Source organism: Spea bombifrons, chromosome 4, assembly GCF_027358695.1.
Source record: "Spea bombifrons isolate aSpeBom1 chromosome 4, aSpeBom1.2.pri, whole genome shotgun sequence".
Taxonomy (NCBI): domain Eukaryota; kingdom Metazoa; phylum Chordata; class Amphibia; order Anura; family Pelobatidae; genus Spea; species Spea bombifrons.
Genome location: NC_071090.1, coordinates 50432817 through 50453728, shown reverse-complemented (window position 1 = coordinate 50453728; position 20912 = coordinate 50432817). Strand labels below are relative to the sequence as shown.

At 37.1% G+C, this 20912-nt stretch overlaps 1 protein-coding gene and 1 long non-coding RNA gene across 3 annotated transcripts in view; both read right to left on the bottom strand.

Moving 5' to 3' along the window:
- NELL2 (neural EGFL like 2) overlaps window positions 1-20912 on the bottom strand; it is an 84525-nt gene that overhangs the window by 30018 nt on the left and 33595 nt on the right. The window contains exons 10-13 of one of the 2 annotated variants that reach the window (XM_053465354.1): window positions 15946-16037; window positions 10923-11025; window positions 8506-8634; window positions 3549-3674 (exon numbers count right to left, since the gene is read on the bottom strand). In XM_053465354.1, coding sequence (XP_053321329.1) covers window positions 3549-3674; window positions 8506-8634; window positions 10923-11025; window positions 15946-16037 — 450 coding nt within the window. The remainder of the gene's footprint in view (window positions 1-3548; window positions 3675-8505; window positions 8635-10922; window positions 11026-15945; window positions 16038-20912) is intronic. The other variant, XM_053465355.1, reaches the window with a different exon arrangement.
- Window positions 527-853, bottom strand: LOC128492704 (uncharacterized). Its single transcript, XR_008354125.1, has 2 exons — window positions 797-853; window positions 527-703 (listed from the first exon to the last, which is right to left on the bottom strand). It is a non-coding gene; the product is annotated as an uncharacterized LOC128492704 (long non-coding RNA).

Genomic DNA, 20912 nt, shown 5'->3' with positions numbered 1-20912 from the left:
TACCAATCCACATACATACACCAATCCACATGTATACCAATCCACACGTATACCAATCCACACGTATACCAATCCACACATATATACCAATCCACACGTATATACCAATCCACACGTATATACCAATCCACACGTATATACCAATCCACACATATATACCAATCCACACATATACACCAATCCACTCCACACATATACACCAATCCACTCCACACATATACACCAATCCACATATATACACCAATCTACACATATATACCAATCCACACGTATATACCAATCCACACGTATATACCAAACCACACGTATATACCAAACCACACATTTATACCAAACCACACATATATACCAAACCACACACATACACTAATCCACACATATATTAATCCACACATATACCAATCCACACACATATATACCAATCCACACACATACCAATCCACACACACATACCAATCCACACACACATACCAATCTACTCTCACTGAATGCTTTCCTACCTTTCCTCTTTTCTCCTTACAGCTCCTTTTCCTTCTCTTCGCTCCTCTTCTTCAGTTCTTCTGTCTTCTTCCGGGTCAGAGGGCACGGACAGCGGTGGGCGCGGCTTCAGTGTTGTGCGCCGGGATCTAACAGCAAACCCCGGCGCACAGCAGCTGTTGCTGTGCGGATCACAAGGGAGCGGTATCGGAGGACATTAACAGACCTCCGGCTCCCTTGAGTGATTTTAAGCCGGGTTCAAGGGAGATCCTTGAACCGGCCTAAAATCACTCAAGGGAGCCGGAGGTCTGTTAAAGACCTCCGATACCGCTCCCTTGCGAGCCTGCTCCTCCAGCGGCGGACATTACTGTCCGTCTCTGGAGGGGTGCCGGGTGCCCCCCTGATGAGCGGCACCAGGTGCGAACCGCCACCCCCGCTAGGTACGCTGCTGATGGCAGCGGTACGCTAGGGTGGCGTCGGACCGCGCGGCGGCGGCGCCCCCTGGAGTGTGGCGCCCTGTGCGGTCGCACAGGTCGCACACCCCAAAGGCCGTCCCTGTCCACGGGTGCACTGTAAAGTGAATAAAGCATTAAAAAAACCTGTCATTTATTCTTTCCTCTTTAAGTGCCAGTGATAGATTTATATTTTTCTGGCTGGGGCCATAGTTTTTCTCTAGTTATACTTCAATGACAACCTTAAAAATGTTTACACTGTAATTAGATGAACCTAGTTATAGAAAATAAATGTATTTGTCTGCAAATCCCTGGCCCTTTCTGGGGTGCACTAAGGCACCCAAGCATGCTGGTTATCCAAATGTAAAGTAAGTATAAAAGTTTCTGACAATGTTCCTTGGACTTTAATATTTTTTTGAAAAACAGTTCATATAATAATACGATTATTATAAAATAGTACACATTGTAACGTAAAGTCAAATGCAGTACATAATATATTTTTAAATACTTCCTTAAAGAAAGGAGAGAGTTAATAAGGCAAGCATTAAAACAGCACCTACCAATTATAATGTTTCTATAACTTACAAGTAACAGCCTAATTCTAATTAATTTTGCATTAACACTACTCTTTTAAACAAGTGAATATTTTTTTCATGTACTGTTCCTATAAAAACAAAAATCTCATAAAAGAAAACCTCTTCCGTTTGTTTCTGATAAAGCTACCCAAGTTTTCTGATTATTTTGTCATATCATTACACTATAAAGGCACAAAAGGTTTTTAGTGATCAAATAATCTGCCTTTAAAGTTATCTGTCTTGCTTGTAGATATTTCTAATTGCTTTTCAGTAATTAGCTTCCTATTTATTTTGGAGTAGATCAAATAAAGAATGCAACTAACTCTTCTAATACAATTATGTCAAAATTGGGGTATGTCTAATATCTTTGAGACTTGTATGATTCTCTAAAATTCATCAATATGAGTACACTCCATGGTAGACGAAGAGAAATTGATAATTAGGGTAGAGGAAGCTTACTAAGGAAGCTGATGGAACCAGTAAAATGCTTAGCAAAGATAAACGTTCTGGATTTATAGTCGGAAAAGGTTAGCTGACTACTATCTAATTATCTTGTTCCCCATATCCAAAGTGAAAGTGAGCATTTCCTCACCAAACCAAGGATCCAGTAGAAATAACAACAAAGACATGGGCTTCAGAAACACTACTCTCACCATGTAACAATAGCATATATTTAGTAATCCATTGATGGAAACCATGGGTCAACACTAATACTTATAGGGGTGTAGTCGCTATATTAGCAGTTTGCAGGAGGACTGGATTTTCAGGATTCTCATACCACTATGCATTATAAAAGACTAAGTTATCCCTTTTTGCAGGAGAAACTTTGCTTTTCGTAATACAGAATAGATATTTACATTAAAGCATTTAATTCTCTTAAGAACACCTAGTTCATTGAACATTTTATTATGCATTCTCCAAAACAAAAAAGAAAGAAAAAAACCCACACTGTGGTGAGCCTTTCTGCTCTGTGGTCTTAAGTGTATTGGGGTCTTAATAGACGTCCACTTGCATCCGTTACCAAGCCTGGTGCTCCCAGGAGGTAAGTACGTCACATGCATGGAGTTGCGTTTGGGCAAACACATCTCCTGTACAGAAAAAAGCTTGGGGGTGGGGGAAGGGGGAAATGCATAAGCAGGATTTTGCAGAATCCCCTTATACATTTTCAAAAGCAACACCACAAAAATGTAAAGGGATCACGCAGATATCATATGCATTAAAGTGCATATTATGGCTGGGGTGTCTCTTTAATAGAGTAGAATGCATCCTTTCCTCCACCATGCCGCTACAGTCTATCTGTGCTGTTGGAAGATGTTAGCTCTCTTTGAAACCTTTAGGCATGTAATCATGAAATGTATAATGTATGTAGAGACACATAGTTACAAGATTGAAAATATATCAGCCAAACATTTGTTGTAGATTGCTGTTTTGTTTTTGTTGCTCACCAATATATTTGTGCATAGTATGATTCTTTCACATAATGCAGATTGTGTTCACAGAACATAATAAGCACCATTCGTGACACTACCGAGTGCAATGTTGGTATGCGCAGATGTATGTATAGCCAACTCACTAGCAGAGAAAGTAAAATCCTCATATAAAATTATATCACATTTTAATTGTCCAAATTGTACAATTACAGAAACCACATAATTAGTGTTATTTGACCTGGGCAAGTTTGGTTTCCCAGCAATAATGGCCTCATTATAGTTTGCAGTGTTTATAGATCATGCCTATAATGAGAACACAATCTGCAAAGCAATAAATAGATTAATGCTCTTTTTTAACATCGATCACTTATATGCCTGGTAACAGCCTTGAAGTACTACCATAGAGGTGCAGAGTAATCAGTAGGAAGTAAAGCTAGCCGAGAGAAGTTTTTAGAATGGGCAGAGATGGGGAAGTACTCCGGGGAGCTGGCTGCCCGTTGAAGCTGGATCAAGGGAACCTCAATTTTAGCGTCACCCCACAGATGTAACATTATTATTTCCATTAAGATAGTAGTATCCCATACATTTGCTGTACATACTATTGCTGTACTTACCTGTACAAGAGTAGTCATCGATTTTCAGATATCCCGTTTGGCAAATACACATAAAAGATCCCGGAGTATTCACACACATGGTATTTTCCCTGCAATAATGCCGACCTTCAGCACATTCATCAATATCTGCAGAGGCAAGACATAGGGAAAAAGGGAGACCTTAAGTTTTATCCTTTATATTGTATCGCTAAACAATATACTCCAGTAGAAAACTATTCATGATATACCCATACATTAAATGCATTAAATGCATGGACACGATTTCTTATCATGTCTTAGTGTTTTCATTTATTCATAAGATTCTCTTGTATTCTTCCAATATCAGTAACATGTCAATAACATCTTTTATACGGCTGATTTTACACTATGGTGACACTATATGTTTAACAAAATTACACTGTATTCTTTCTAAACCAAATAGAAACGAAATAACGTAACTTCTTGCAAAACTGCTTCCACACAAGGGAAGTGATATCATGGACTTAAAAATAAACTCCTTAGCTTGCATGATAGTTCACTAAATACATTACATTACAATGAAATTATTCTAAGCAGATCTCTTAGAATTACAGATGCTCCAAGTTTTTTAGATGAGAACAACTCGGCCTATCTAGTCTACCCATTTTTCCTGATGTAAGTGCTTAGAACTTAATCGGTCCTTGGTCTTTGTCTTTAATTCAGTATAGCTTAATGCCTATTCCGTGTTTGTTTAAACCCTCTCACTGAATGACATGTGATTTTAATAATGGATCTGAGCATAGTTTACTGCAGTGAAAACTTATGCTATAAAGAAAAAATGGATCAGTGGCTACGAGGGATTCACAATAGGTCATACCATGGTAATTCTGATTACCACATGAAACTACTACTTACACAGAAGTGTGCTTGTATCTCAAAACATGATTGCATCTAAATATGGGATTTGTGAGACGAAGGAAGCTTATGTGACTTTTTATCTTGCTACACAGACACTTTGGATGCTAGCTTCTACAACGCTCGCATACCCGGACAGCACTAGACTTGATGTAGATGCCACCATAAAAACAAAAACATGTGAATGATGGTTAACAATAATTATATGCACAGAAGTTGTTTGGTTTGCTTTGTTTGTGCGTTAATTAATGGTTTACCACATTAAAGGTTGACATCCATTTATTGCAATTAGAAGTGTCTTTGTTGAATCCAGAGACTATGATTAAAACGCAGAGTTTGGATGGTATTTATGGAGCAGGATTGTCATATAATAAGAAAAGACCTAGCAACCAACTGAAATTCAAATGTGAACTAGAGTCAGTACTCTAGACAGCAAGATGTTATGGCTAAAGAAGATCCACTACTGTGTACAAGACACAAAAGTGGAACGAATAAACATTTTTTCAGGTTTGTTTGCTGATAGAGTTGACACCCTTGGTTAAAAAAAACCCTTTTCTGTTTTATATGTGCATGGAACTATACAATAAAATTGTATTAGACTAGAGTTTTATAAACATAATAATTTAATATGTGAAACATAACATGCGTGGCTCAGTGCGATGCATGAAAAATGCAATCATTGTGAGTGTGGTGTGTATGGTAGTGTGATCTGAATGGCTAGGGGTGTATATGGCTAAGAGTAGTGTGTATGTTACAGTGATTTGTGAGGCTAAGAATGGTGTGCATGGTAAAGCGTGCTTTGTGGTGGCCGAGTGTGTGTATGTTTGTGTCTGTCCGTGAGGGGTATGAGATCCCGCTAAGTGACCCGTCCTTCATATTGTCTCTGACTCTCTACATCACTGTGTCAGGGACAGTTCAGACACAGCTGCAAAGTAGGAACTGTCCCTATCACAGCTATTTAGGATGTGGCACAGATCTCCTAAACTAAGGAATGACCTACAAAATATTAGTCACCAGTAATTTAAAATGATCAGAAAAACGCAATCTCTCGCCGTATTTCTTTTAAGAAACAATGGCTGCTTACAATGTTGAAGATTCTAGTATGCAATTAGGAACATAAGGGCATAAGCAAACACTGGAACCAACAGACACCTGTCATTCCACTGAATGAAAGCATGGAAAACATCCATTGTTATTGGCCTGGCCTCAAATAAATCCCCTTCCAGGTTGGCATCCTGAGCAGCTGGTAGATGAGCGACCCTGGTGATCCAAATGCTTTAACACACACACACACACGTGTAATAATAAACATTATCATAATAAAATCCCAAAATGACGCCTTAGTTTAAACATCAACTTCTAGATGTATTTAATATGCCTATTTTACAACAATGGTCTCTATTTTACATTCTGAAATGTGACTTTTGCTTATTTGTTCGCCTCCTGTGCACCTTTAGCTCACCCTCCTGTCACTCTAGGGAGTTAATGCACATAAAAGCACTTACATGGTGTGCGGTGATTTATGTTTATTGCAGCCTGTCAAAAGTCTGGCATTAGCATATTAAGTGGCATAAATGTCTTAGAGCCAAGCTGCTAGGATTGTAGGGTTGATCACTAGTTTAGAAAACATTGCTTAAACAACTGTACTTATAAAAATTGTCAACAAAATAATTATGGTTACAAAGCACTGCAGGAATCTCTTTATCGGAAAACGTAAGTACAAATGATATTGCTTAATGTCAAGGCCAATGTTTTCTAGATCTGTTGCACACTGATAAATATGTAAATAAAAATTAAGAAAAAATATTATTATTTTTATATATATATGTAATAGAGTTTATCTTGTTTCATATGAATTGTCCCCTCCTCTATCATTCTCTAACTTCTAGGCAGTTGCTATATAGGACTAATTTTTATAGCGCAATTTAAATTGTAAGATCAATTGAGTCATTGCTTTTACAGAAATTCCAAGCATCACGCATGCTATGTGGCTAATGGCTCCGATTTATTACCCTGATAAATGCATTCATAATTAAAACTAAAACAGGTACAAGTACAAACATCTACAAAGTGTTTGCAATAAATCTTTTGGGAAATTAACATTGCCAAACTTTGATGAATTGCTATTAAACTTATATCTGTCATTTTTTCTTTTCCTCTTATTTGTACATATTCAATTCAGTCTGTAACGATATGAACAGAAAACTGAAATTTTAATTAGGACATAAAACCCACAGCTGTATATCCTTCATTATCTAACTAAATAGGATTACACCATGCAGTAGATATAAAACAATGATGTAGTAATGCATGTTTGCAAGGCTAATGTCTGATATTTATACTTATCTTTAACTTTAGATATTATTATAAATTATATATATATATATATATATATATATATATAATATATATAAAACAATGGCTGATCAAAAAATATCACACTAGATGACTGCAATTTATGTATAGGAAAATGAAATTCAATTAAATTCAAACTCCTGCCCTTGACCTTTGCATGCACTAAATACTCTCCTAACCGTGCTCTTCATTCTTTCCACCATTTCTCACTTCTATCATTATAATCTTTTCCCACTCACATATCTAGGATTTTTAGTCATCAGTTCCTTAACCTCGGTGACTCAGAAACTAAGTACGGTATTTTAGTAAGCAAAATCAATATGTACAAATAATAACATATTATAAAACCAAATGAAAAAGTGATTACCAAATACTATTTTTTGATCGCACTGTCCTTTTAGATATAATAGAACATTAGTGGAATCATATTTTTTCATTCACTTTGCAACTAGGCTGCAAAAAATGCCTGAATTTCCAAACACAGACATTATCAATTATTAATAGGAAAACATTGCTTTGTCACATCACTTGTGTCGGCATCTAGACAGGGTATGTGTCTTGTAGCACCAGCTTTCAGCCCTGTTTGCATATCTTTTATGTATTTTTTTTCAATGTTCTCCTACATTAATAGTGCTTCCCTTTCATTGTGTGCTTTTAAAGATACAATGGGGAAGAGTTGACTCATTTCAAGGTTTAAATTCTTTTTACTAATTTTAATCTCATACACTTGCTTTCAAATGTTATCAGAATTTGTTTTGATGTGCATGTTTGGAACATATTCTGAATGGCATTCTCATCTTTGAAAGCCATCAATCTATAATAACATGGATATAATTTTTCACTTCCGTGTTTAGTAACAGAAATACTGGCACCTGCATCTGCCCTATCAAGCTGGCTACACACTTGTAATTACATTGTGTTACATTACCAAAAGAAAGCTTTAGAGTGAACTTATAAAAGCCAAGGTAGCACCTGGAAAAAAATAAGCATTTTGCCCATTCCAGCAGTTACTTGGACTAAAATATATCTTGCAGATACCCTTTCCTTATGTCAAGTTACTGATGCCTTATGGGGCTTTATTAGGTCTTCAGTAAGCAACCATTAGGGCCAAGTAGGACTGGAGACACAGGGAAAGGAGGGTTTGCCAAAAATAAAGGCTGTGTAAGAAATGGAAATCATTCGGTAGAGCTTTGGCATCCTATCCAGCTAAGGAAGAAGCAAAGCAGTTATGGCAGCAGTGCTTTGCGTGACGTGTGAACAGATCATTTGATATATACATTGTAACTTCTAGTCAACTAACACATTCACCTAATCATGTACACAGAATGGAGTTCTAAGTTGACACTCATCAGGTGTGTATTTTTTTTTTTTTTTTAAATGTGGAGCTCATTCATTTTTTTGACCAAAAACAATATCACTTTGGCAAAGCCTACAACTTTGAAAGGTACAAACAATGTAAAATAATGGATACGTTCCAATATCCACAGACCATTGACCTGGGAAGAGGCTGTTAAACATAGGTAAACAAGGATTATATATTCATTATAAAATAAGTTAAACATGTTTGATGAGTAAGTGTGATAACCAATAGATTCAACTAGGATAATTTAAACACAATTGATAAACTACTTGTTCAATATTCTCAATTATTTTTTTAAAAAAATGAATGGTATTTATATCTTAAACCGTAAAAAGACATAAAAAAGAGGTAAGTCAGGGTTAGGTTCACCTTCACAATAAGCGTTATCATCTCTAAGAGCTCGGAATCCATCTCGGCAGACACAAACGGCTTTATCATCTAAGTTTTTACAGACTGAATATTCCACACAGTTGTGCCCTTCTGAACAGAAGTCATGCCCTAGTTAGATTAAAAAAAAGGAATACATTCAATTGATTAAAAATGAATAGGTAAAATGTTGCACTACTGCTTGATTAGTTATTCGTTTTAAGATGTAAATCAAAGAAAGATTTCATATTTTTGGAATGTAGAAAGAAATTATGAACAGGGAATATTTTTCTTTACCCCGACACAAGTGTCTATGACAAGGCAAGTGATGCCTATTTATACTTACTGAAATCACAGATTTATTTAAGCGAGTGGCTCCTCTACACCTGAATGGAGTTCCAACAAGTCAAACTTTAAACTACACATCTTCTGGTCTAGGCGAAAGGATGACTGTCTCAAAAAGATGTGCAGAGTAGTGGAACAGTGCTATACTGCCTTTGCATGCACGTTGGCCAGTTACAAAAATGTTCTTTCTTCTTCCCAACTAACCAATTCAGTAAACAGGGAATGAGATATCACAAGGCAGTTGAGATTGTGGTTGTTTCTTGCGTAAGGAATGGGTGGATTTGGGAGATGTTTTTCAGGTAAAGGCTGCAGGATTTGGTGAGTGACTGGATGTTCGGGATGAAGGAGACAGCAAAGTCAAGTGTGACACCAAGGCAGCAAACATGGTCTGTTGGTTGGATAGTGGCAACAGTAATAGTTATGTCAGGAATTGTGGACAGAGGGTATGGTGGTATAGCCATACACTCAGTCTTTGACATGTTGAGCATCAGGTAATGGGACACCATCTAAGATGCAATTCCAGAAAGACAGTTAGTGACGCCAGTCAGAACTGAGGGTGAGAGGTCCGGAGAGAAAATTGACTCAACAACTGAGCCCCGAGGAACACCAATAGATAGCAGTAAGGCAGAGAAACAAGTTCCTGTGAAGGAGACACTAAAGATACCGTAAGAGAGGTATGATTTGAGCCAGGAAAGAACTATGTCAGGGATGCCATGAGCATTAAGGGTTTGCAGAAGTACACCGTGGAGAGGTCCAAGAGTGTAAGTAGTGAGAAATTACCTTTTTTGTTTTAGCGGCAAGGACATTGTTAGTAATTTTAGTTAATGCCTTCTTGATGGAATGCTGTGGAAGGAACCCGGATTGTAGAGGGTCAAGTAGAGAGTTTGTGAAAACAAAATGAGTTTGTTGATTATTAGTTATTATGCAGTTTGGATGCCAAAGGGAGAAGGGAAACTGGACAGCAGTTTGATAGTGATGTGGGATCAAGGGAAGCCTTCATTAGGATGGGAGAAAAGTAGTAAAATTGGCTAACTAAATAGGCTAAATATTTCCTGTGAAAAAATTAGATGGAATAAATATTTCAGTTAGCCACATTGTTCAAACACCCATTTTAAACCATGATTTATACTATGTAGCATAAGCCATTACTGGAACACTTTTGGGATTGTATTGTTTGTTTTTTATTTTTTTTCTTTTACTACCACATGTTAAAGCTTCTGTGCAGCATAAAATCTATGGATACAAAAATATATTTTTTCTCTCTGTTCAGTATAACCTGTAACCATAGCAATAAATGTCCCCCGCCAAAGATCGTACTACGTGTCATGTGATTCTTCTCTCTGAGTTAAACCAGTCTAGCTTATTGGTACTGAACAGTATCCACGGATACAGCCAGGAAACAAGATCTTATCTGGAATATTTTAATTAGTGAGTAATAAGAGACTGAGATAATCAATTCTTAGCTCATACCGATATAACATGTCACTATGTACATTACTTTATTTCATGCTGTTTTACAGCCTCTCCTAATGAAAAAAAGGTTAGTGTCTTTAAAGTGGTCTTATGGTTATGTTTAAATATGTTTGTATGATCAGTTCACCATGACAGTTTATTGTCGATATTGTTTGTACTGAAATATGATTATCAATTTTATTGTCATTACATAAACACTGTCCCATCAGGCACAAATAAAGCCACTGATAGTATGAACCATTAGCTTACTCAAAGCTAGCTTGCAGTAGGGTATTATTATGCAAACTGCAATTTCTTGATGAATGCTAGCTCAATTATGTAAAGTAAGCATTATCTAGAGGTTAGCATTGGGTCTCTTTGAAGCTCCTTGAAGCTCAGAAAGTCCAAAAGTGTAGGGAAGTGCATTGTCCCATGTAATGGCCCTGGAAAGGCATTGCAAAGAAAACCAAAAATGAAATCTTCCAATAATTTCAGTATTTGGTGGTTTCTCAAGCCAACCTGCATGTCGACTAGACGTGTCCAGTCTGCCAGTTATAAAACTCTTCAAAATAATTTGGAATTTGCATTATTCACAAGGGCACATTTTTCAAAGTTTCACTTACCTTTGCATACTTTGCAACAGCTGTTCTTCAAAGTCATCTGCTGTGACTGTGGACAGTTCAAGGGTGGGCAGTTTTCTGACTCTGCACGTTGCATTTTACTGTTCTGCATAATGATGAAAAAGAATATATATATATATATACGCATTTTATCAAATTTACACCAATGTATTTAAAATTGCATGAACAAATGTGTCCCTTATCCAATATTTTGCATATTATTGGCATTGATAGTTATTAGATCTTCAACTTAAACTTAAAGAAACAATAAGGAACAGATACGTGTGTAGAAAATGTACTAGTGCAGCTAGAAGCTGCCAAAAAAGTTAACATGCAGAGTAAACTATTGCATGTCTGTGAAAGAAAGACATCAGACCTCTCCTTTAAATAGGTTACTTACTCCCTGACCATGAATGCTACAAGTGTGCTCACAAGCTAGCGATAGCAGTACTGCCCCATAAAGCCTGCTAGGAAAGATCATTCTCTGAATAATTACACGTGTCATTTTCCCAGTGCCAGCCAGATATATCCATATGAAAAGTGTGTCACATTTCAAAGATTTGCCAGAAGAACAAAACTGCAATCAATTAAATAATTGTACCTAATAAATTATTCTATAATATGAATAATGTGTGGTGATAATTCAGTCTAGTCCTGTGATAAGGCAAGTTGGGCATACATCTGCCATAAGCCCAGACTCGGGCTTATGCCCCTATAAAGTAAATTTTAACCATGTCCAAATATACCCATTTCCTACATCACTCTTAAATATTGATTATCTAAACAGGCCCCTGTGTTAAGAGTACTGTAGGTGCTTTATAACCTGCATACTTTTGCCTGTACATTTTACAAACATGGTAATCTTGATCTACAAGGATCTACCAGGATCCTGTAAATCCTATTGATATATATCATGAAGCGTAGTCCACCTGATTTATGGCTGATTGCGACCTGAGCAAGTCATTCTCCGGCTAACAATAATAATACGGAGAGAGAGAGAGAGATGAGCTGCTGACAGAGACAAATTAATATCTCTACAATAACCAATGAATAAATCATCATAAAATAATACCTTAACGCTGTAACTAATCAATCACAGCCTGTTAAACTGGTTACTATGATTAAAATCACCTTGTTAAAGAAAAAAAATAATGCACATATATTAAGGCGTTGTATAATGCGTAACCGTCCCATTTGGGAGCTGAGGAATACATATGCAAATGCATATGCATACCGCTGAGAAGGCATATGGGCATACCAATTGGGATTTTTCACTGCCATAATATAAACTAAATAAAGAGACTTCATCTGCTCCATCACTTCCTCCATCTGTATTTCTAGCATTAGTGCTTTTAAATCTAAAATCAGAGGTTGTATTATGCTCATAATGTGTGCCGGCTTTGTTTGACACACTATTTCTAGAACAATTTGTGGAGAATGAATTGTTTCTGCTTTCTGTCTTTTCTTAAAGAATAGAAACACCCTGCCTTGTATTATTGCACAGAATTTTCTTTCTTTTTGTCTCTAAAGAACCTTGAAACAGAGGGACAGAATAGAAGAACAGTTGTTACAATGTCATTTACTTCACCGAACGCCTGTGCACTATTGTAGAAACTTTAACTGACTCAGTAAAGAAAAGTGTAGTGTTTGAACAGAAATATATTATAATATACTTACTTTTGATGTTTAATTGCATTTAAGCCTATAGATTATACTTTCTGCTTTTTGTTTGTATTGCGTCTGGATATTGTGTTTATCATACAAACATATAATTTGATGGCAGATAAGAACCACTTGGCCCATGTAGTCTTCCCATTTTTTCTGATCTAAAAACCTCGGACCTTGGTTCAGGATAGTTTTTTTAATCTGTTTATTAATTACCGTATTTGCTCGATTATAAGACGAGGTTTTTTCCAGAGCAAATGCTCTGAAAAATAACCCTCGTCTTATAATCAGGGTCGTCTTATAATCAGACCTCAAATAGGTCTGATTATGAGACTAAGATCCAGATCCCCCGCAGCGATGCAGGGGACCTGGATCCTCCTGTGTTAACCCCCCCAACTTACCGGTGCTTTTGAGTCCCCGGTGCTTAGTCCGGGCTGCGTGTAGAGCTCTACGCGATATAATCGCGTAGAGCTCTACACGATACAATCGCGTAGAGCTCTACACGCTGCCCGGACTAAGCACCGGGGACTCAGATGCACCGGTAAGTTGGAGGGGGGGCATAACACAGGAGGATGCAGGACCTGCATCCTCCTGTGTTATGCCCCCCCCTCCAACTTACCGGTGCTTCTGAGTCCCCAGTGCTTAGTCCGGGCAGCGTGTAGAGCTCTACGCGATTCGCGTGGAGCTCTACATGCTGCCCGGACTAAGCACCTGGGGCTCAGATGCAGGGGACCTGGACCCTCCAGTGTTAAATGGGGGGTGTAAGGCATTTCTGGAGGCAGAGTGCTCTGTGAAATGCCTTTTAACCCCTTTAATGCCACTATGCCTCCTGAAATGCCTTAAACCTCCCTATATACCACTCTTCCCCATAATATGCCTTTTAACCCTCTAAGTGCCAGAGTGGCATATAGGGTTAAAGGCATATCATGGGGCACAGTGGCATATAGGGTTAAAAGGCATATCATGGGGCACAGTGGCATTTAGAGGGTTAAAAGGCATATCATGGGGCACAGTGGCATATAGGGGGTATAAGGCACTTCTGGGGCAGATGTGCATAACTGGGGGGCAGGTTGGAAAATAGAAGGAAATAAAACCAAAATATTTTTCTCAAGCATAGCTTTTATTAAAAAAATTGTTTAAATGAATTAACATTTACTGGTAAAACTTTTTTCCTATAGGGTCGTCTTATATTCAGGCTTTTTCTTTTTTTCCTAAATTAATATTAAGATTTGGGGGTCGTCTTATAATCAGGGTCGTCTTATAATCGAGCAAATACGGTAATTATCGACAAGGGACGTTTACAGCATTTGGTGTCAAATCCCATTTGAGCAATAAACAGCAAAAGGTCACGTCAATCAAAAATATCGATGCAAATTACAGTCCATCAGACTTACATCAGACAAGAAAAAGGAGAAATGGCAAAAAAAAAAAGGAGAAATGGCAAACGTGTATCAGCTGGTTCGCACTCCAATAAACCCACAGGCACCAAAACATGTCAGCCCTGCCCCAGACCCATTTCAAAACATAATAAAAGATGCTCGTTTTCGATGCCCTTGGTACATACGAGAGGAGCTGGTGGTGCCTATTCCTGGTGACCATGAAGAATTGTGCAGTCGTCCTTTTCTCTTCCACTCCCCTACTAGGATGGTTTTATACCTTTTCCATGCATGTTTAAATTATCTCACTGTATATATCTCTCCTTCTGCTAAGAGGCTGTTCCACTTATCTACTACCCTCTCAGTAATGTAAAACTTCCTTCCAGTGAGAGGCTATTTTACCTGGCCATGTGGAGCAAAATTATGCTTCACTCCCTTCTAACCCTTTTCATTCAAAGGCTAACGGAATCAATCAACCTCATGCAAAACATAAGGAAGGAAAGCTAGGATGACTCTACCCTGTGGCCTACATACTTATCATGTGTATATATAAGCCATTTAAGGCTGAAATACCATTACATGGGTCTATTGCTTGTAACTTAAGAGATGTGAAAATGGTAAGTTTACCAGTCTCAGTAAATCTTGCATATGATTCCTATATACAGCTTTAGTATGCTAAATCAAGTTATTGCAATGTTAGTGAGCCTGGGAAAGCATGTTTATCTGTAGCCTCACTTCCACTGTCAATTATCTTATAAAAAATGGCTGTGCTGCACTTTCTCAAAGTATGTAGGAGATGGAAGATTATGCTGCCCTGATTGAACTTCTGGAGCCTGGGGACAGTCATCAGTATCATTATCATTGAGGCTGCCCCTATGTCATAAATTTTTCTTGCTGACAGACTGCCTTCAACAAGAGTGCAGGCCAGAGGAGGAAAGAAAATGAGATGCTTAGTTTTCCCTTTGCAGTATTATGCTAAATCAGTCTGTTAGACTGGAGGAATTTAGCTCCCAAGCTGGTCTTGAAGATAATTTATGGGGCAAAACAGATATCGACGACCTGTACATAACAGAGATTTATTACAGTCATCTGTGTCTAACATATTCTGAGATTTCCTCCTCTTTACTAATGATCCAAGAGTTTCAAGACTACCCTGGCAGCGGCTGATCTTTTTTAAACGCATGCCCTTCTTGACACTGTCCATCATCTCTGCCGCTAATAAAGTTCTAAGGTAATGCAGTGAGTTCCCCTTTTGATAAATTGCATATGTCACAGGTGTGATCATTCCTAGCTTGAATTAGACAAAGTCTAAGTGGGATTTTCATGGTTTTCCACTTTTATTTCATTCTTCTTATTTCTGGTCCTTGCCTAGCATGGTACATATTTTTAGCAGTTGTCTCTTCTAGAAGGATGCTGATCAGAGCGGAACATTGACCATAAATTATACCATTATCCTATTATCATCAGTAACCTATTGGCTGCACAGGTTACTTTAACACTATAAAAAGTAGAAGACTTCAGATATATACTCATTTCCAACTAAATATAGATCTCATATGGTACAACCAACGACCTATACAGATCATCCTGACTCGACCAACTCATCCCCATCCAAGCAGTCCTCGCTACACAAATTTCAAAATCTCTAAAAACCCACATTTTTTTGAGAAGCCTTCAACCTTTCTTTCTAACACTCAACCAGCAAGCCATCTGAATGATCAACAACCTCTACAAATCATCCTTGATTCAATCAACTCATCCCCATCCAAGCAGTTCTCTCCTCCTGTTTCACCTCCCCTCAACCACCGACTAGAATGCAAGCTGGCAAGAGCAGGGCCCTCTTCTCCCTTTGTACCAGTTTGTTACTGTTTGCGATCTTCATTTATTTTACTGACTCTGCTGGCGCTATATAAATAAATGTAATGTAATAGTATAGTTTTTGTTCAGAAAAATAGTAGGAAAGAAAAATAAAAAGAATGCATTACCTTACATTTGAACAGAACACACATGCCTGTACTGGAATAGACAGCTTCCTGTTCCCCTTCAAAATACATCTGGCCTTGATATACGCACACAGCTAAAAAAGAAAATGAAAGGATTTGGTAAAACATTCAATGCATTATGCAGAATACCAGCTACCTAATGTGTTAGATAGGAATGGTAATGTTAGCTGCTCCAGAAAGGCAGCAGAGAGAAGAAACCAGGGCAATAATGTCTTGTGATCAAAGGAACTGGTTGCAATGGAGTCTTAAAGGTGTGCTAATTAGAGCAAATATTTAATTGGTATTAATGCTGAGTGTTCCATATTTAAAATATTGTCCAAGAATTGATCTGCAGAAAAAATCTTAGTACTATTTTATGTGCAGCATGAGCTACTAGGATTGCAGAAAGTAACCTTTTATTTTTGTGATTAATGTCAATCAAAATATAACTGCCCATATTTAATCTAAACTGCAACACTCATTGTTTCTGATGCAATTTTAACTCAATAAATAAAAAGTGGAGAAAGGTTATTTTTTTTAGTATAAGCCTTAGAAGTGCAAATTAAATTGATTTTCTGTGTAGCAAAACATTTAGGTCAAAGGGATTATAGAAATAATACCTAAAGGGCTATGCGAAAAACGTTGTGAAGAACAAACACATGAAATAAGATTTTGCAGGTGAATTATGAATAAAAAAGGGGGGTATGCCAAGGGAAAGTTTTCCAACTTCTAAAATAATATCCTGAACACCTCTTTAACTTCCAAGGATTATATATTGATATAATGTGGCAGGCAGTGAACTGATTGTCTGTATTCATACAATATAATATGGCTCATGCTAGTTGAAGAGAGAGAAGAAGACACAAGAAGCAAGTTAAGCAACCCATTAACAAGCATCATGCCATTGACATGAAGTCATCATATGAACAAGCTGTCACAAATAGGTCAGTTATGTATTACTGACAGTATATAATAGTTTATTGACAAACTGATAGAAGATTAACAGCAAAACAACAATCCAAGATATGTTTAATCAAACCTGAGAACTCCTCAGAGTCTCCAGGTGAAGGTCTATTTTCTCCTAGCACTGCCCCCTTATACAGTGGCTTCAGAGGAGAGGTAGAGCTCCAGGTAGCCAGGCTGGAAGCTCCCAATTATGTTTAGAAGCAAATGGATGCCTCCCTAGACTTCCCGTAAAATGACATATTTTAAGATATTTTCACATAACCTATTATCTTACTGAGTAAGCAAAATTACAGGAGGGTTGAATAAATTAATACATTTAATGTTCATTGTTGGGCAGTTTCTGAAATGTTCAGACTTGGTATCTTCAGGATAAATTAAAATAAAATGTTACATAGGAAATCATTAAAAGTTAATAGTTGTAGTCCAGTCTGGAGCCGATGGGGGTCATTAGTTCTTTTTAAGACTAAGATAGAAATAGCAGATTAAACACAAAAGGAGAAGGTCTGGGAGCAGTGTGGCATTTCCCAGATGCACACATTACTTTTGTTTGATATAAAGATATGTTTTAGAATTTTCTTTTGCTTCCAAATGCAGGATTGGATCAATTGGAATAAAACTGGATTCACCTTAGGCTGACCTACCTTACTTGATGCTGTATTTGGGATAAACTTTCAAAGAAAGATGTTTCTCCTAATTTGTAAAGCATGATATGTTCAATTCACACAAGTCTGCAACACAGCTTTCAGGTTGTATTTTGTTGTATTATCCAAAACTATTTTCCATGTTACTCATGGACAGTTTTAGATGAATGGGGCTATAATAAAAAAGGTCTTATTGTTGAAATATTTTGTCAGAGAAATGTTTTTTTTTATATAAATGTCTTATATTGTTATATAGAAAATTGGACAAACTGGACAGTTGCTAATTAACTCACACTCTTATGTGTCCGAATGCAAGGGAGGGTTGGCACCGGGGGAGGCAGAGGGGCAATCGGCCCCTGGGCTGCCCTTTTTTAAAGATTCAAAGCCACTTCCTAAATCAGAGGGTATCTAGATTAACAAGGGCTTTAGGGTGCAGCTAAACATTGTTTGTGCTCCATTAAGCATTCTTCTAAAAAAAAACTTTATGTAAGAAAAACATCAAAGGATGGACACATTGTAGATTTTCTCTGCTAAATAGGATTTAGTATGTTTTATCACTGGGCCACTTAGATGGATTTTTACCCCTTGACTCAACGATACCAGCCCTCCCCTGCTTATCAGGTTGAGAAATACTGAATATAGTATACTCTTGATACATATGGTCCAAAGTGAGAAGACACCAGAAAACATTTTATATATATTATAAAATCCTTGTTAAAGGTATTAAGATCTTCTGCATCTCTTATTCATAAAACTAAGTAATGATTTATATGAGTGGCTTCATCACAGTAAGAACCTAAATATGGTATTTTGTAGATACTGCTTAATTTGGCCGTTTTCTTTGTTTACTAACAATAATTTAAATTACAATTTATTGCAATGCTCAAGGGCTTTGGCTTGGTAACACATAAAGGCATTAACAAAATAATCCCTTTTACTTAAACAAAGGGGATAAAACAATAAGATGCCATTTCTAACCCACTACTCATCTACAACTCAAACCTTTGTTACTTAGCCATTGGGACTATGTTAAGATATATAACTTTGGTCAGGATCCAAGCAACTTTTTCATTTTTATTAAGAATTTTATTTCTGGAACATTTACACAAGAGGAAATAAATAATTGAAAAGAAAAGAGTCACTGAGAAGAAACCAAATTAAAAGTTGTAAGTCCTGTAAAATAAAGCGCAACATGATTTGTTAATCTGCTCATGCACATGTTAGAACAAGGTGTCCAAGCAATAAAATAAACCTGCTGGATTCCGAATGTTACAGGTTTATTAAGCAAAGTTATCTTTTAAGATAAGCAGGTAAAGAGGTTTTATTGGGGATGTAAGTCAGCTTATTGTGATTTGTGTGATTTAGACAGGACTTAGCTTTAATTTGGTTTCTTCTGTCCTTTTTTCATTCACAAAGCATATCTCCTACGTACAATGCTGTATTAACTCCCCTTTTTGTATGGTGGGGAGTATCTTATAACATTCTCTTCTTCTTCTTCTTTAACTCTATCATATGCATAATTATTTTTCCATATCAAGCTATATTTTCTCAATAATTAGGCTGCAAGAAATTGATTAGAAATCGTTAGCTTCTATGGACCGTAAACGTAATACGTCTAAATCAAGCACAACCTATAGGTAGTTTGTATACATTAATTTAGTTATGATGGATACACATTTACAAAATAATTAATGGGTAATATTTATTTTATAGTATAATCATTGTTCTAGTGACAGACTATTAATTTCTTGTGTGATCATTAACCTTAATTATTGTGGAAAATGTTCACTGTTCACTATGATATTAATATTTTTATCATGGCTATGTAGTGTTATACATTAATGTACACAAGAACACTTACAGTTGTTAGCAGTATATTAGACTCTTATGATCTCAAATGGTTACTAGTGACTATAGCTAAAATGACATCCTTTAAGAATGAGCATTTTTAACACTATTAATGTGTTTATTAGATTTTATGTTACCTGCATTTCAGCATTCTCCCCCCCTCTCTTGCAGCCAACATCTCTCATTAAAATGACACACTCACATTAAACCGAATGTATGCTTTCTTACTCAATTTGTTGTGTGAATTAGTGGGGAAAGTAGGTTAGGTAATTTAAGCAATAACATTTCCCCTCCTACCTTATCATTGAAGTGGCATTACAATATAAAGACATACTATACGTTTCATTTAAACACTGCCCCCTTCTGGTGGAAGCACACTTACACAATCTACACTGTCCATGGTCCTGATTCTTTAATCCTAATTGCAAAGTCCTTGTTACTACAGTAACAGTATTTAGTTCACCAGCCACTTGCTTGGTTATATTTCCAATATATTAAGGTGTGTTTTTAGATCAGAATAAGGGAGTAGTTTTAGAAATCCGGAGTTTTTTGGCATACCCAATTGACCCATCTATTCTATGGTGATACAAGTGGGGAACCGCAACAGTCCCCCCAATTCAGGCATACCCTTAAGCTGGCGACCAATGCCTCAATGAGTGTGAGCACCAGGATATCAAGTCATTTCCCAGTGAGGCAGCATGCGAGGACCAAGAAGGAAGAACAATAGAGTGCAAGTATGTTATTGTGTGCGTAAGTACGTTAGTATATGTGTGTGGAAGTATGTTTGCGTATGTATGCAAATGAGTGTATGTATTAAGCATTATGTATTATACTGAGATGGTGGTAGATAAACAGCCTGCCAGCAAAATTGGTAGAGGCTAATATAGTGATGGAATTAAAACACACATGGGACAGGCATAAAGTCTATATCTAAGACAAGACCAAGGGGGAATTTACATTAGCAACAAGGGCAAACTAGATGAGTGGAATGGCCAGATGGTTCTTATTAGCCATCAAACTCTATGTAGGGTTGTGAAGCTTTAAACTTTAAGAGTTTAAAGGTGCAAAATGAGCAGGATATGTTACATTTATTTTAGTGCTAGTATGTTAATAATTGCATGCATTACCACTGGGTTTTACAGTCAGTCAAACTATTTCTTACTTTTCGTAAGAAAATAAAATGAAGCCCCGCTAAATGCTTGTATTCCATAAATTCTTCATGTGCAGAGGGAACTGGGAAAAGTAAAGAGACCCGAGATCCCAGACTGACAGATATCTGCTTCAGGGATTCTCACACTTCACTAACCACCCATTGTAGCAGGTACTGCTTAAGGCATCAGACGCAGCCCCTGGAGAGGATGGAGGAGAATCAGAATGGAACTAAATGTTACCTTTATTTCCCTGGCAAATAACAGACCTACAAACTCCTACACAAGCCAACAAAGCAATTCATGGCAAAATGATAAGGTGCCCCACTAGTAACTGAATTGCTTAGAGAATAAAGTTACACAGATA